At 41.4% G+C, this 15801-nt stretch overlaps 1 protein-coding gene across 1 annotated transcript in view; it reads left to right on the forward strand.

The window, feature by feature from the left end:
- rbms3 (RNA binding motif, single stranded interacting protein) overlaps positions 1 to 15465 on the forward strand; it is a gene marked incomplete in the record, with an annotated part of 255514 nt that extends 240049 nt beyond the window's left edge. The window contains 4 exon segments of the mRNA XM_037692937.1: positions 2322 to 2432; positions 10357 to 10446; positions 12430 to 12554; positions 15104 to 15465. Coding sequence (XP_037548865.1) covers positions 2322 to 2432; positions 10357 to 10446; positions 12430 to 12554; positions 15104 to 15107 — 330 coding nt within the window.
- Between the last annotated feature and the right edge of the window lie 336 nt (positions 15466 to 15801).

Here is a 15801-nt window from a genome sequence, read left to right on the forward strand (position 1 = left end):
CTACTGAGCTCGGCGCTCATACACTCACAGACGCCGTCAGTCAAGTTGCACACGGTGTGTTACAGGCTTACACTCGCAGGCACACTTACAGTACAGACGCACGCACAAAGGAAGAAGAGAGGCGAGGCGAACTGAGGAAAAGAACCTGTTTTAAATGCGTTCCTCCCGAGGCTTCAGTACTGAGGAAATGGAGCTATCATGACAAGGGATGAAAGCGCAACAATGGTTTCATCACTTTCCCTCATGTTTCGCTGCACCATGGAAAAAGAAGCGTCGATGGTTCTCATCCGCCCATTAGGGAAAACACGCTGTGCTTTTTACCACGAGGAGGAGGCTCCGGCGTGAGTGAGAGGCAGCCTCCAAACAACCACTGTTGATCCACCAGCTGCAGATATTGATGGTTTTGATGGACTGAGGATAGCAGTAGTGTGTATTGATCTATAAAATGTCCCTGTGTTCTGTTTATTGATGCTGTCCCTCTTCATTCATTCCTCTCTGGCTGTTACCTTCACCAAAACCCAATTTCTCTCTTCCTGTTTTATAGCTCATAACTTTTTGACATTTCAGCCCACTTTTCTTTCTTACTGTCTTTCTGGTTTAGGTTTGTTTTCCTCAATGTCTCACACTCTCACTTGAAAAATCAGTTCACCTCTGTAATTTTTTTCGTGTCACTTCTTGCTCTGTCGATACAAACACGTATCATCCGTAATCAATTTGCTAAAGGGCCAGAGTTTTACTAAGACAACAGTGCAGGGGCCAGGCATCGATTAGTCTCCCTTCCATTTATTTTTACCCACTTATTCAGAGTCAAGCTTCAGAGGCAGTAGATCAAAAAGAGAGGTCTGTTTCATGCTTTTACCTATTTTTTTAAACGTGTTAATCACTTTTTCAATTTTTTTATTTTTTTTTTATTTAAAAAAAATTGGGTATGACCTTTAATCAAATGATATTAAATGAACTTGAATAATGCTAAATAAAACTGGAGAAATAGCATTTTCTGCTAAGTACTCTGATTGCTGAGTGTTGAATGACTGCTGAAATTTCCTGAAGATGCTGAAACAGGGTTGTTAAATCTAAAAAAAACAGGATAGTAGCTAAAAGGAGCAAAACACCTGCTTAATGCTAAAAGCAGCACAATGTCAGGTGAAAAATCCAATAGTAACAAAACACTAACTTAAAGTAGCAAAGTCTATCCAAAACTTAAAATCAGTAGTAATCACCTAAATGATGCAAAAGGCTAGCTAAAAACTAAAAGTAGAAAATTGCTAGCAAAAAAAAAATAAAAGGTAGCTAAAAATTTAGCAAAAACAGCTAAAAATATCAAAAATTATAGCGAGAAGTTAGAAGTTGCAACAAGCTAACTAAAATAGCAATTCCAGTTAGAAGTATTTTGTAAATAAAGGTTGAATGAAAAATGGCTGGCGAGTAGCAAAAGGCTAGCTTAAAGCTAAAAGAAGCATCCATCCATCCATCCATTATCTTTTACCCGCTTCTTTCATTTTGGGTCACGGGGGTCACCTGTGCCCATGTCCAGCAATCACTGTGTGAGGGGCGGGGTCTAAAAGAAGCAAAAGAACCAAATTTGAAAAAAAAAAAAAAGAGCAATGTTTTTGAACTGAGTCAACATTAACACAGTAAGGAAATAAATGTAATAAAATGCTAGAGAGTTGAGCAATAATGGCTGACACCCCCCCCCCCCTCGCCCCCACAATTTTATTGTTATTTTAACTGCATTTATTTTGACTACTTGCAGTGCACCCGCTCCAGCTGTACAGCGACAACACAAAACAAATACAGAGGAAAGAAGCTAAAATCTGCATGAAAAATAAATGTTGATCTCAGTTCTCTGGAGCTTTAGCACCTCTCACCTCCTGCTGAGCAAACCAACCGTTCTACGCTTAAAACTTGTTGTCAGTTCAGAGGGGCCTGATCATGTGTTGTAAGAGCTCTGATGGCTAAGCCACTGCTGCTATCACTACTTTCATAGGCTGAGTAATGCCTGATTCTTGTATTGGATTGTGCATAATTAATCTTTTCTTTTACTTCACAGGTCAGAATGATTAGTCTTGTAGACAGATATGGCCTGAGAGCCATTAGTTGGTTATCACTAATTGTTTTGCCTTTAAAACATTTATGTAATTTGTACATGGACAGCATGGCTAGCTACCTAGTGAGAATAAAAAAGTGGACCTTAAGAATTTACATAGTAATTCTAGAAAGGGTAAAAACCTCATAAAGCTCAGATCTTAATCTGGAAAGGAATTTGCACGGCCTTCATCATTTCATCCTCCTCTTCCTTATCTTTTATCTTCTTGCTCCAGGGTGCAGTGATCACGCCAGCCATGGACCACACTATGTCCATGCAACCTGCCAGCATGATGGGCCCTATCACCCAGCAGATGAACCATCTGTCCCTGGGCACTACAGGAAGTGTGAGTACTACTTATTGTGCCACCACAAATTGCACTAATTGTCCCACGCAGGCTCACGTAGCTGCCACTGTCACCATTCTAGATTCTAGGATTGTGCCGCTCAAGGTGGCTGCATGTTGGAGTAGCTCTCTTACATTCAGTCTGAGATTTTGCTTTTGAAAACTTTCTCTTTTTTCTGGATGTAAATCACTTTTTTTCAGATGATTATTTACTCAGCTGGAAGGATTTTTACTGAAACATTTTTTTTTTTTTTTGGACATTTGTTATGATGCATATCCATGACAACAAAGTGGGTTTCTATAACTGGGAGCTGCTGATCAACGTCTCAAAAACCCAAATAATACCTCAACTACAGCCCCAAATTACAAATGAGTTGAAAAGGAGGTGCCGTAGATGCATTCCCATCTACCTGGAGGCAGTGCTTGAGTGCCTGACCGCCGAGATCTTGGAGGTGGTGAGAAAAGTGGCTCGTGACAATGGGAGGACCAAGATCGTCCTCTGGCAGGCTGCTGGGAGGAATGGCCATTGCTCGGGGAGGAGTTCTGCCCGGCATTCAGGTAGTCCTGTTGCCCAAGACGACTGAGAGGTCTGCTGAGTCTGGGTGGACGGATCAGCATCTGCAGCCAGTTTCTTCATATCCGCTGTGGGACGAACCGCTACAAGATATCCTTCCTGCCCACAGCCATCAGCATCTATTACATCTCTTAATGATGCCAGGATGAGCTACAACAACAATTAATTCCTTTTGGGATTAATATAGTATTTTTGAAACGAATTGAATCAAATGTACAAACTTAGAAATTGACTACAAAGAAATGCTGATACACGAGGGCATCTTCCGCTTCTGTTGTGAGGTCACAGCAGTGAGATTTGTGAGCCTAAATCAACCGTACGCAAACTCCCTAAACCATCAGTTGAAAGCAAATATTGGGCGCAATGTTGATTTAAAACAATTTTTATAGTTTTAGATCATTTAACCAGCCAGTTGCAAATTCACTACCTTCTGTTTTTAGAAGATTTAACATATTTGGACATTTTTTAACCATCTAGGTCTCACTGAGTCTTAAAAAGAGGAGAATACAACCTCAATTTAACAACACATGTAACGTATTACACCCTGTCAGTATTTGTTTAATAAAGTTCATTTAAATAAAGAGGCAGTGTGTGAAAACTAAGTTCACCCTTACCGCTTCTCTAGAAATTAACAGCGTAAGTAGCTGCCAAGAGCTGCTAATTAAATGCACTTTATTATTTGATTATCAGCCAGTGTGACCATTTTTGCTGGAATTGGGTCAGGATGAAAAAGTTGAAGGCTTTTTATCTTCGTGAGCATTTTTAATTTAGCTCAGAAACACAAAAAAACAAAATGAGTCAAAACATTGTTTTACCTTCTGTTGAACAAACTCGTCTCAGACCGTTTTCTCAGCCACGATTCATGAAGCTGTCGAATCATTTGTTTTAATCGTTGTGCAGACGCTGAAAGAGCGCATTTCCTCCCTAATCTTCTACATTAAACAGATTTCCTGTGAGGCTCACCAGTTTGACAAACTCCTCTATTACTTCACTTTCACCCTCTAATTTCTGGTTCTTTCTCACACTTTCCGTCGCTCTCGCCTAAATCGCGCACCATCGCTCCATCAGCTTGTCTTATTGTGCTCACTCACTTGCCGTACAGTTGCTGTCCCCAAACCATGAACTCCCCCCTGTTGGAGGATCAAGTCGACTTAGAGGTGTCACACAGTTCTGAAGCTTGACTTGTTGCCCTAACCCCGCTGCCTGGGGGCAGACAAGCAGACAGCTTTGCTCCGGCAGTATGTTTGATCTCCGTGTGCATGATTGAAACAGCGCTGTATTGTACAGTTACCCATGTGTTTCCAGGTGAGCTGTCAGCGACTGTGACGCCATGTTGACTCTGTCAGAAATGCTCCCCCCCTTCCTAATCTGCCCCAGCTGTGCTAACAGCCAGGATTAGAGATGGGCTAATCTACGATGATGGCTTCTGATGTTTGATGGGTTGTATTATAGAAGAAAGTGGGATTTCTTTCCCACTTTTTCATGTCTGGTTTACCCTCTTTCTGCCTGCTTAGCTTTCCTGAGGCTATGTGCTGTGTAGCATAACTTCTCCATGGCTGAGCGCCTCACACAGCATGCCTCTCTCGATCATCAACGGGGATTGAGACGTGTTTCCTGCAAAGCTGATTCTTAGCCAGATGTGAAAGCCCTTTCTTTCATCCTAATTGGAAAAGCCTGCTGAAAAAGGCTCAGGAACCAGGACATGCAACTATCCGTGTAGTAAACGTGACACCGCACACCCTTCATGCACATTCCTCAAGTGTACACACATGTGGTGAGGTTGTTTTGATTGCCCCCACCGGTCACGTGACTTTGACTGCGCCACAGAGGAGCACCTGCAGCGAGCGGCGTCTCCAGAGTCAACAACTTATCCTGACCAGCTCTGGCAGGAGAAGCCACACCTCAGAATAATCATGGCTGTTCCATGGCTCGCTGCAGCTGTTTTTTGTTTTCTTTTTATTATAGCTGCGGCTTCCTTGTTCTCTCTTAAAAGAGAGAGAGGGAACCAAATGTTCTCTGTCCACCCAAACTGTGACACCGGTGTGGTGACCATAGCTTTCCGAGAACGCTGTTATTCTGCAGCGTGTATCCTCCAAAAGGAGTGGCACAGCGAAGAGGAATGGTATAACCGGCGCCTAATGGTCACGGCTTTGGAATTTAGCTTCTCCTCCAGAAAACGTTCTGTTTTCCAGTTCAGTTCGGTGTCTGTTTGGCTCAAACAACTTGATTACAGAATGCTAAAGAACCTCAGGCTAACAGTTTATGGATGACACACATAAACATGCCATCTATGCTCCCTGCTGATTTATTGCTTCATGTTTGGTGCATATTGCTCCGTTACTGATTTATTTACCGTCTTTGAAGTCTCAGCACTTAACGGGAGTCTATCTGTCACGCCATGTGCGCCTGTTAAAGGCTCTGCTTGTGTGGAAGCGTTGTGTTTGTCGTCTCATCGTTGGTGTCTGTATGTGTTTGCGCGTCCCGTCAGTGTCTTCGCCCGTGTGTGAGCGACATGATGTTTGACATGACAAGAGGTGACCTTCCCTCTGCGCTCTTCATCCTACTCCCGTCGTGGCAACTAGAACCCAAGTCTCTGTTGTTATGGTGACAGCGGTGATTGACAAGTGCTGTATCCCTAGAAGAGATTTGTGAGAAGCACTTTCTTCTGTTATCTGAGCTGTTTCCTTCGCTCCTCTGAGACTTTAGGGACAGTATATTTTTCTACATTTCTTTAATATGCATTGCTATTTTTAACTTAAGTTCACAGAGAGGCTGGAGATGTGTCCTTCATTCTCTGTTCTCTGGGATAAATCCTCAAAGTCTGGATGATCTTTAAGTCAACCCTATTTAAGGCATTTAAACATTTTATGATCCACTTTGATTGGGTTTAAGGCACGGATGTCCAAAGTGCAGCCCACGGGCCATTTGTGGCCCTTGGAGTGATTTCATGCGGCCCACAACCGCAGTTTAAGAATGGTATCATTTTGGCCACCAGGCTTAAGAGCTCGATCCAGACTTTCTGCAATCCTTTTATATATAATGTTTAGGTTTAACAGTAAAATAGATTAAAAAAAAACAATCTTCTCAAAATGAGCGATATTAAACAAAATTCAAAACTTTTTATTTTCAGTTCATGTTACAAAGCACCAAAAACTTTTTCTGATTTCTACCAGAAAGGAGACTTTTGGATAATTATTCATAAAACTTGGCTAAATATTGCAGTTGATAAAATAATCAAGAGGAACACTGGACGTTTTTAAATGAATATAACGTGGTATCATCTGCATACAAGTTGATCAACTTTATCAAGCCTTCTATGAATCTGTTGTAGCGACCTGAAGCTGGAACTTTGATCAGACTTTTGGTCTGTCCATGGTCAAAAAGGCTGATCGACACCCCCCCCCCCCCCCTTTTAAAAAGACGCTTACTCAAATTACGCTTTTTTTTTTTTCTGAAAACGGATTAAATTGAACTCTCCAAACACAAGAAAACAACAAACATAGACCCAACAAATCAAATAAATCAAACCCTTTTTAATAAAAAATATAAGCTTAGCATTTAATATTTTGGATCTACAACAATTTAAAACTTTCTCCACCAACATTAGTAAACTTTTGTCCTTTCTCCAAAATATTGTTCATGTTGAGAGTTAAATTCACATTTTTGTGACCCACGAGTCCTTTCATCTGGATAGTTTTGGCCCACATAAAACATTTGGGCACCCCTGAAGGGATGCTTGGAATAAGTATGTGTGAAATATGGCTAATAATGAAAAATATCTGTAAAGATCATTTTTGTTTTGTTAAAACAAAGAGCATATATTCTAAAAACGATAGTTAAGATGCCTAATATAGATTTTAGGCTCATAAAATATAATGTTTTTCAGTATTGAGAACAAATTCATTGTCTATCACAGTTTAATGTTCAATGAAATTCTAAAATAGCACAAATTCTTTTGATACCGTTCATTATTGCAGCAACTTATCACATTTTGTCTGAAGCGTTCCATTTTCACTTTTTATGTTATTTTCACATAAATAAAGTCTGTTCCAAATTGGCAACAAGTGCTCAAAATAATTGTATGAAGCTTCCAGTTCAAAAGAGAAAGTTCAGAATATGTTTGTTTTATATGCTTGTTGGAAGCAGGTAGCCCACATATGCTGCTGTGCAAAAGTTTTAAACCTCAACTTTCTTTATACTTTGCTTCCAATGAGTCAGACTTTCCAGTAGTATATGGTGCAGTTTAGTTTCATAATAAAAAAAAAACTTGGCAGAAAGAGTAAAAAAATAAGAAATTTCAGGGTAAAAATAGCATCTAGATGAACAGTCTTCGAGAAAACAAAGTGCTCAACTATCTTATTTATTAGGGTTTTTTTAAGTATCTAGTGTGTGTCAACACAACACTGACTCATTCTTTGGGTTTAGGAGCCTTTTGTGCCAAAATGATTCATAGGTCAGAATAAACAGTGAAAGAAAGGAAAAACAGAATTCCTCTTAAAATGGTCAGGTACTGGAAAGAAATTAAAAAACCAGCTAATAAAAAGTCACCTAAACTTAAATTAGAATGATGTTGATGTTAAAACTGGGAGGAAATTATTGTCAGATTTTGTAGTTTTTTACCCAAGAGGGCGTAAGTCCTCCCGTCTGTGCTCACATAAAAAGTTCATCACTCCTCTAGTGGTTAAAACTCAAAATAGACCCTTGAAACAGTTCGTGGGCTGCTATTTGCATCCACACACGTATGTGTTTCCTGTAAAACCGGCGGCTAGAGTCTGACTTTACCGGCACAAATCGCTGTAAGCACTTAACAAAGCCCAGAGGCAAGGATATTCGGAGCTTTTCCTAGTAAAGTGGAAGAGTACTGTAATTCCCTCCAACAGTTCCCACAGTGTTAGACACCCACAGTACAGATCAATAGTCATCAGAGCCCATCCCCCACGCTGCGCTGCCATTAATAACCCTACACTGACTGAAATGCTCTTGCCTTGATCAAGTGTTATCCTTCACCTTGTAGATGATACAACAGAGTGGCATGTCATCACTGAGAGGATAGATAGGCGCGGCGGCTGAGTGACGGACCAAGACGTGGATAATTTATTTGGTCATTTAGAAATGCTGCAGAGCTACAATTTAAAGGGAAAAAATCTTGTTGCAATGGAAATCTCAAAGCCCAAACTGTTCCTTCCTCCTTGTAGCCACCAAACATAAATTGTCTTATTGTGGTGCAGAGTCCCAATCCACTGTGGTACCAGAGTCTTTCTGTCTATGCTATGGATTTTCATCGTGGCGTTGCTGCATTGCAGTCTGAACTTACACTGAAGTCGTGAGTGTTTGTCACGGAGAGGGGTGGCAGAGAAGAGGCTTAAGGAGTCTACTCACACCAGCCTCGTTAAGAAGCTATTCAAGCCTCCCGTTCATCATATGCATCCACCCACCATCTGCTTCAGGTCCCGAGTGTGTGTAAGTGTGTATAAGTATACATGTATGTGTGTGTGTGGGGGGGACTGAGCTGAAAAACATTTATCGCCAATTAGGGATGCTTTATATTACCCAAACTTATCCCCTGACTATGAACAAGGAAGTACTAAAGGAGGCAAAATTGGACAAAAATCATCTTTATCGCCATGGCAACCCAATTCACCATGGCCAGGCTTGACATCCTCCCTGACTTGCCACACAGGCTATTGCAGAATTATGCTTTGCTCAACCTGCCACATTAAATAGGTTAACTAATGGTCATGATAGAAGGAAAAACCTTATTAAATCTTCTCGTTAAATGCAATTTAAATTCCTTTTGCAGTCCAGCAGAGAAATATAACATTTCAAACAGACGTTCTCCCCGTGACAGGGAGATCGTGATAATAGCTAATTATCTCTTACTTTCCTTCTTTTGCTTTCATGCAGCCCTCACAGGTGAGTTGACTGAATAAGTTAATGGGGAGGAGAGGCGAAGACCTCAAGTCCCAAAGAAAATTGGTATGCGTGGTCTGGATTCGCCAGGGAGAAGGTCACTTCAACTATCTGATGGGCCCTTTCAGAAGGCAGCAGGTTGAAAGAGAAGGAGTAAAAAAGAGAGGGTGACAGGAAGGTGAGAGGGAAGAAGAGGGAGGGGTGGGTGACACGCAGAGAGGTAATGTGAAAATGTGTCAGGAGGTCTGGATACGCGGCCTCACCCTGTCCGGACTGTGACAGCCCTGAAGGTGCGATAACCTTAAATTCAAAGACCCACATATGAACGCACACTAACATCCATCCCAGGGCTTCCTCCTGGCTCTGTGTAGCAACGGTGGGGGAGTTAATCACCCATGTCCATGGCCTTTAGCTGCTCTCATTAGCGGTGAGCGGTGGAGCCGTACCCGATCCATTAGCAACGCTGCCGGTAATGACACTTCACCAGCATCGCCGGGCCTGTGGCCAAGACAGGCTTGCCACATCTCGTCCATTACTGCCTCCTGCTGCATGCTGCCACCATGCTTTTCAGGACGCAGACGCAAAGAAAAGGGATTGTACCTCCCTTTTTGTTCAGTCCGGAAGGCAGCAGGAAGAAGAGGAGAGGCTGCTCAGTGGCTTTTATCTGGGATCACATCCGTTGGCGGCGTACTACACGGTTATCGTTCCAAGCCTCTTTGTCTGTGTCTTTTTTTTTTACACAAACAGAAGCACAGGCATGTGATGTATGTATCACACACACAGCTGCATGGCAGAACACAGACATGCAGCAGTGCACAGGCTTGTAATGATAAGTCATTTCTGTGCAGGCATGTGCTAATTAAAAACAAGCTCACATTTCACAGAAAAACCCTTGCACAGTCTGTGTCCTCAGCCCCCTGGCTGCCGTGTAACCAAACCTGTGTCACGTTTGTAAAATGCCCATCGCAGAGCGTGCACATAAAAGCCAGAGCAGGCATGACTAAAGGAAAATAGGCCACAGGCTGCAGACCTCCTGCTTTTTCTCCTCCTCCCCCTCTCCTCACACACATTTATTCCCTTTATTGTTGTGTTTTGCTTCTTCGGCTGTGTTCGCTTGCCGTTTGAAGTTTTGGTGGGACAGCAGGACATCTCCTCTTTTGTTCATTCCTCTTCCTTATCTGATCTCCCCTGCTCTTGTGAGCGTTTACACGTGTTCTTCTATCGCCCTCCAAAGGACGCTTCAGGCACAACAATCTGGCTTTTAGTTATGGGAATAATTACAGTAAATGAGTGTTCCAGGGAATTATAATCTGTGTTAGATGCCAGAAAAGAACATTTATTTTTTAATAATGATATTGGGATTTGTAACGCTAATGAGTGTCTCTGGAATTTTTCTGTGCAAGGATGTTGTTTGAATATGTGTGTGTTTTGTGTGTTTCAGTACATGACTGCTGCAGCTGCCGCGGCACCTATGCAAGGGACCTACATTCCCCAGTACACTCCTGTGCCTCCAACAGCCGTCCCTGTCGAAGTAAGACCTGCGAGCATGCACACGGTAGTTAACAACATTCAGACGTGTGTTATTGTTTACCTACAGAGGATAGCATCACCATTAATCAGACAAAAACTTTCTCACATCTAAAAATCCAAACCATTGTCGAATGACAGACGCAGAAATATTCTTCTGTTCCCTCCAAATAAATGACTTTGCACCGAAGGCAAATAATGCAAGCAAAGCACAATGAGTCAGAAGTTTTATAGTGTTTGGGAAAGACATTTGAAGCGCAGCACAGATTTCCTCGTTTCCTCGGCGGCTGTCTGAGCTCCTGGCAGTTTCAGGCGGTCCACGCAGAGAATTGATGAACGCGGGGAGCGGGTAGGCAGGCGGGTGGTATGGACAACGGGGAGAGCAGGCGAGCTGTCTGGCGGCTGACAGTGCGGTCATATTCAGATGGTCTATCAGTCGTGTATCAGATGACAGAAGCTGAAGTGAGACAGCGCCAGCAGAACTGTCTCTCTCCCTCTCCTCTCACAGTCGGTCCAGGCTGGTAGGGGGCTGAAACATCCGTCAGCTGCGGAGGCCTGGTTAGCCTGCCAGCCTCCGGTCAATGAGTTTCCCCTGACACATCCATTAGTCGCTCCTCTCTCCTCCTATGTTCCCCTTTTAGACTCCCCCTCCTCAGAAAGTTGCAGTCTTCAGGATGAGGGAGTGGGCTGGAAAAGAGGGATGTAGTTGTAGCATAGCCCACAGCACCTTCCACCTATTCCATCCCTTCTATTGTCCTCTCAGTGCCAGTGTCAGCAGCGGGGCGTATATCACCGTATCAGCTCGTGTCTGGAGGGCTGATGTATGGACAGGACAACTTATCCTTGAGAGCTTGTTAAAGGTGATTGAGATGACTCAGTGATGGGGGCAATCAGTAATTCTAGACGCATAAAAAGGCTAAAAGGCTTGTTTTGATGGATTCAGTGCACAGAGCCATCTGTAAAGAAGTTTTCTACCACAAACACGTACTGTTCCCATGCACAGATGTCTATGTTAAAGTTGCCTTTACTGAGGGTGAACATCTTTCTTACTTCAAATGAAATTACTGGTCCGTGACAAAATGAGTCCTTCGTCTTCTAACTTTTCATTTCAGCCACTGAAATTCCAACACATCTATTTTTATTAACATGAAATGTGGAAAAATGACACAAGAAGCATTTCACCTCCGAGTCAGACATGTTTATTGTCCCACAGAACCAGGAGTTCTTGTAGGCCTTTCGTGATAAACAATAAATCGATCAATCGCATGATGAATGAAAATTATCAACCTTATTTACATTTATCGGCTTTATAGTTTCTTCGTGTCTCTCTTTCTACTGGACACGGGATGACAAAAGGCTCAACTCGGGTGCTCTTCACTGATTCCTCCCTTTATCTTTTAAATTCGTTTTAACAGTCCAAAATCACGTTTTTGGGTCATTAAAAGCAGCTAAGCTGAGAAGCTATGCTACAAGCTAAGCTAACAAATATAAATATAAATAATAAACCTCCATCTTGTCGAAGCTCCAAAATTCACAATTGAAACCCGTGCCTTTGTGTAAAAAGTTGTTTTTCTTTGCAAAAAGAAGCTGAGAACTTATTTACTGATTTTTTTATTTTTATTAAAAGCTTTGTGTGAAAAATGCTATGCTAAAGAGCTCAAAACACCGAGCATCCACCATGTCACCAGCCCATGTCACGTCAAGGGCCCTCCCTCCCATTTTTCTTAAAGAGACACTGCTCAACTATCCATATTTTGGTTTAAACAGTCTTATACTGCCATCAGGAGGTCAAAAAAGGTACTGCACCCCAAACAAATCAACATTTCCTCTAAAAATTGGCAATTATTGTTAAATTTCAAACAATATTATCGTTTATCGTAGTAATTTCTGAAACAATTAATCGCCCAGTAAAATTTATTGTTCCTTGTTCTCGTAGTTCTTGTTCTAAACTGCGACATTTCCTGCTGTGTTTCTGCCCCACTTTCAGGGAGTGGTGACAGATACCTCACCCCAGACTGTGGCTCCTTCATCCCAGGAGGTGGCGGGCCAGCAGCAACAGATCCAGGTGGACAGTGCTGCCGACCATGTTCCTGCTTTCTCATACCAGTCTAAGTAAGTTCTTCAGGAAATTACCGCTGGAATGTGTCAAATTTACCTTTCAGGGCTTAGTATCTAGAAACCGTAAACACTTCAGCTATGAGGTTGGACAAATTTAACAATTTACAACATTTACTGTACGTTGTGCATCAATGCTGTCAGGCATTTTGATTTAGTTTTGGTTCACAATATTTGTTCTGAAAATGTGTAAAGAGTTTCCTTGTGACGAATAAATGCATTAACTTTGAAAACGTGTGGTTAAATTTCTGCAGTTCTCAGTAGTTGAATAAATCAAAGGTGAACTGATATCCAGAAGGTTTAAGACTAAAGTGCAAATAGATCTTTTTTTTTTTAAGTTTAAAAAGGAAAACCTTGGATTGATGTATGTTCAGGACTTGGTAATAACGTCTTAGTGTCGTACCTTATAAACCGATATTGAAGCAGAACGATTGGTCCAATGGGGTGGGGGGTTGTTCTTCTTTAGTTCTGGAGGGTCTTGCATGTGCTGCTGTTTTGAGGGTTAGTTCGGCTGACTGCAGAGACCAGTTTAAAACTTCACCACAAGCATCTTTGCATACAGTGGATCAAAAACGTATTATAGGTGCAATTATCTTTTCTCCATACTTTTGTTTAAAAGATGCTACTCTTTTTACTTTTAGAATATGCTCCAATCAAGCTTTTCTTTTGTGCAAAGTTAAACAATCTATTTTTACTAAATTTATTTCTGAAGACTGCCGCAGACACTCTAAAATCTGAATAAATTTCACCGTTGTATTCTCAAGTCAAACTCAGCCTTTGATTAGTTTTTCCTGCAGTTCAGTCTAGCAGTTTTCTTCTTCCACGCTTCATTTTACCCGCCACCTTCGGACCACATCGTAAAGTAGAGATGGCAAGCGGTACGCAGATGTCTGAGGGATTTGAATAGTGAATGTTTGTCATTTTCAAGTTTTTATAGACTGGGATTGATAGTGGGAAAACAAGTGAGCCCTAACATTTTGGTGCAAGATATTCAAGTGGGTGGGAGTTGCACCGTGTAGAAGAACAGAGGTTGTTGTTGTGGTTTTTTGCTTGTCTGAAGCAGCGCAGAGTGATGGATCCTGGCAAGTAGAGGGCGCAATTTTATCCACCACCAGGTGCAATGGTGGAGTCCAAGGTTCTGCACCCTTTGGCTCTGGAGCCACATGCGGCTCTTTGGTCCCTCTGCAGCAGCTCTTTCAAGCTTTGACCAAAACTTACCTAAAACTGAATTTTAGTGGTTGTTCTACAAACAACAACAAAAAAACTGGTTTTAGCTGTTTTATTGTCATTTCTTTTGCAAATATGTGAATACTAGAACTAGTACAAGAAGTAAAACATGCTCGCTTTAACTTTATGCTTTATTTCTATACTTAATTAATTTTTCCACGATTAAAAAAAAATTACGTAGGTCTGCATAGTTAATAGTTTTTATTACAGTAATTAAAAAGCAGCCCCTTCTCTTTACAAGAATCTGGTCTTTTCATTTGTCTTAAATTGTAAAAATATCAATAAAAGTTAAAAATCATTAGATATTTTTAGCTTTATAATGTCACCCCTATTGGCGACAAAAGCCCCTTCCAACAAACCTAATGTGGCCCATGGGCCAGCAGTTGATAATCACAGTTGTAGCAGGTTGTTGCAGCTCTGGACACTTAACTGAGTGAAAAAGGCATAAAAATGGCTCTTTCGATCGTAAAGGTTGCAGATCCCAATGATTGGGGTGGCCTGTTGACACAGCCACATGGTGGTGGCCGTCTTGAATTTTGACTTAACAACCCAATTATAGATGGTGACCTTTCTTCCACCTAGTTGTAGCCACACACCAAAATAGAAGTCAGTACCTCACTTATTTTTTCAGTTAGCACAATCACAACATGCACAGAGGGCATTTCAAATCCCTCCTCCTCCTCCTCCCTTGTTGATGACGGGCTCAAAAACTTTAAATAAATCTGTAATTTCTTCTCGTTCCTCTTATTTTAACTGTCAGACGTGAGCTGCTTGGAAACACGGCAGATTATTGGAAGCAGGTTACATAAAGAAGTCCAATTATGACGTCTAAAATCCGTGTTTTAACAAACACCTCCTGTCAGGCTCAGCGTGGTTTGAGTTTACGGGGGAAACGATGAGCTCACATGTCTTGACGCGCTCACAAGCAAGTAAAAAAAGTACATAAAAAGTTTAAATATCTCATATTTCACACTTCCTCCTGGAGATCAGTTCATCTTCTATTCAAATATGCATGATAACGGAGTTAAATGTTAAACTTTTTCCCTCAGACTTTGAAGGAGTATTTGTGAGCCGAGTTATTTTAATGTTCAACAATAATAAATGTTTTGTCCAAGAGTTTAATGATGATCTTAAAATGAAGCTTAGCACCGTTATAAAATGATTCAAACGACTCCTGCTTGTCGTTTTCTTGTCATTTCAGCAGCACTTTTAGCTCTTTATTGTGTTGTCAGCTGTCAGCTCTGTTGCTCTTCTGCGTTTATAAAATTGTGCTTTGATTCCAGCCCCGGCAACCTTTCTGTTTGCTCTTCTTTTATCAGATAGCGAACGGCCAGAGCGAATGTTCCTGTGACAGCGTTGCCTTGAGACGGAGGGTGGCTGCACTGTGAATGTGAGAAAAAGAGAAAAGATTACTTCCAGATTGCCCAGGCACCAAAAAAAATAAAAGAAAAGAAGAAGAAGAGACACTTTTTTCATTTCCTACCTGGTCTACAAGAAGAAGAGGAAAAAAAATCAAGACTGAGGCGACGAGTTCTGAGGAAAAGGGGATGAGGGGAAATTACTGGGCACCGTGCAAAGAAATTGTTTAGTCTGGGAAAGCTGCCTAAAGGACTGAGCTGAAGCCTGAAAAGTTTCTCCAAGAAAATTCTCAACTAATTAAAAAAAATGACCAAAAAAAAAACAACAAAAAAGGACAAAATAACAAAAAAAAAGGCTGAACACGCAGGTAGGTGAAGTTTATTTTGTAAGTAGAAACGGGGACTCCAGATTGAAACACACAGAGATTGTCTTCCTCAGATATTAAGCTACGATTTCTTTTCAGTCTTTTTTATGTTCTAGTGTTAAATCTTAGTTTTCTAGATATACTCAAACAAAGTGGAGTTTTTTGTTTTTAAAAGTCTGTTTTTGTTCTTCTTTCTTGAATCTTCATGGCCTTAATTTGAAGGGCGCCAGAAACTTTTTTACAGAGTTAAAGTCTGACGTCTAGTTGTGTGTGGGGGGGGGAGATAAAGCAAAC

This window comes from Nematolebias whitei, chromosome 19 (assembly GCF_014905685.2).
Source record: "Nematolebias whitei isolate Nwh7 chromosome 19, NemWhi1, whole genome shotgun sequence".
Classification (NCBI taxonomy): domain Eukaryota; kingdom Metazoa; phylum Chordata; class Actinopteri; order Cyprinodontiformes; family Rivulidae; genus Nematolebias; species Nematolebias whitei.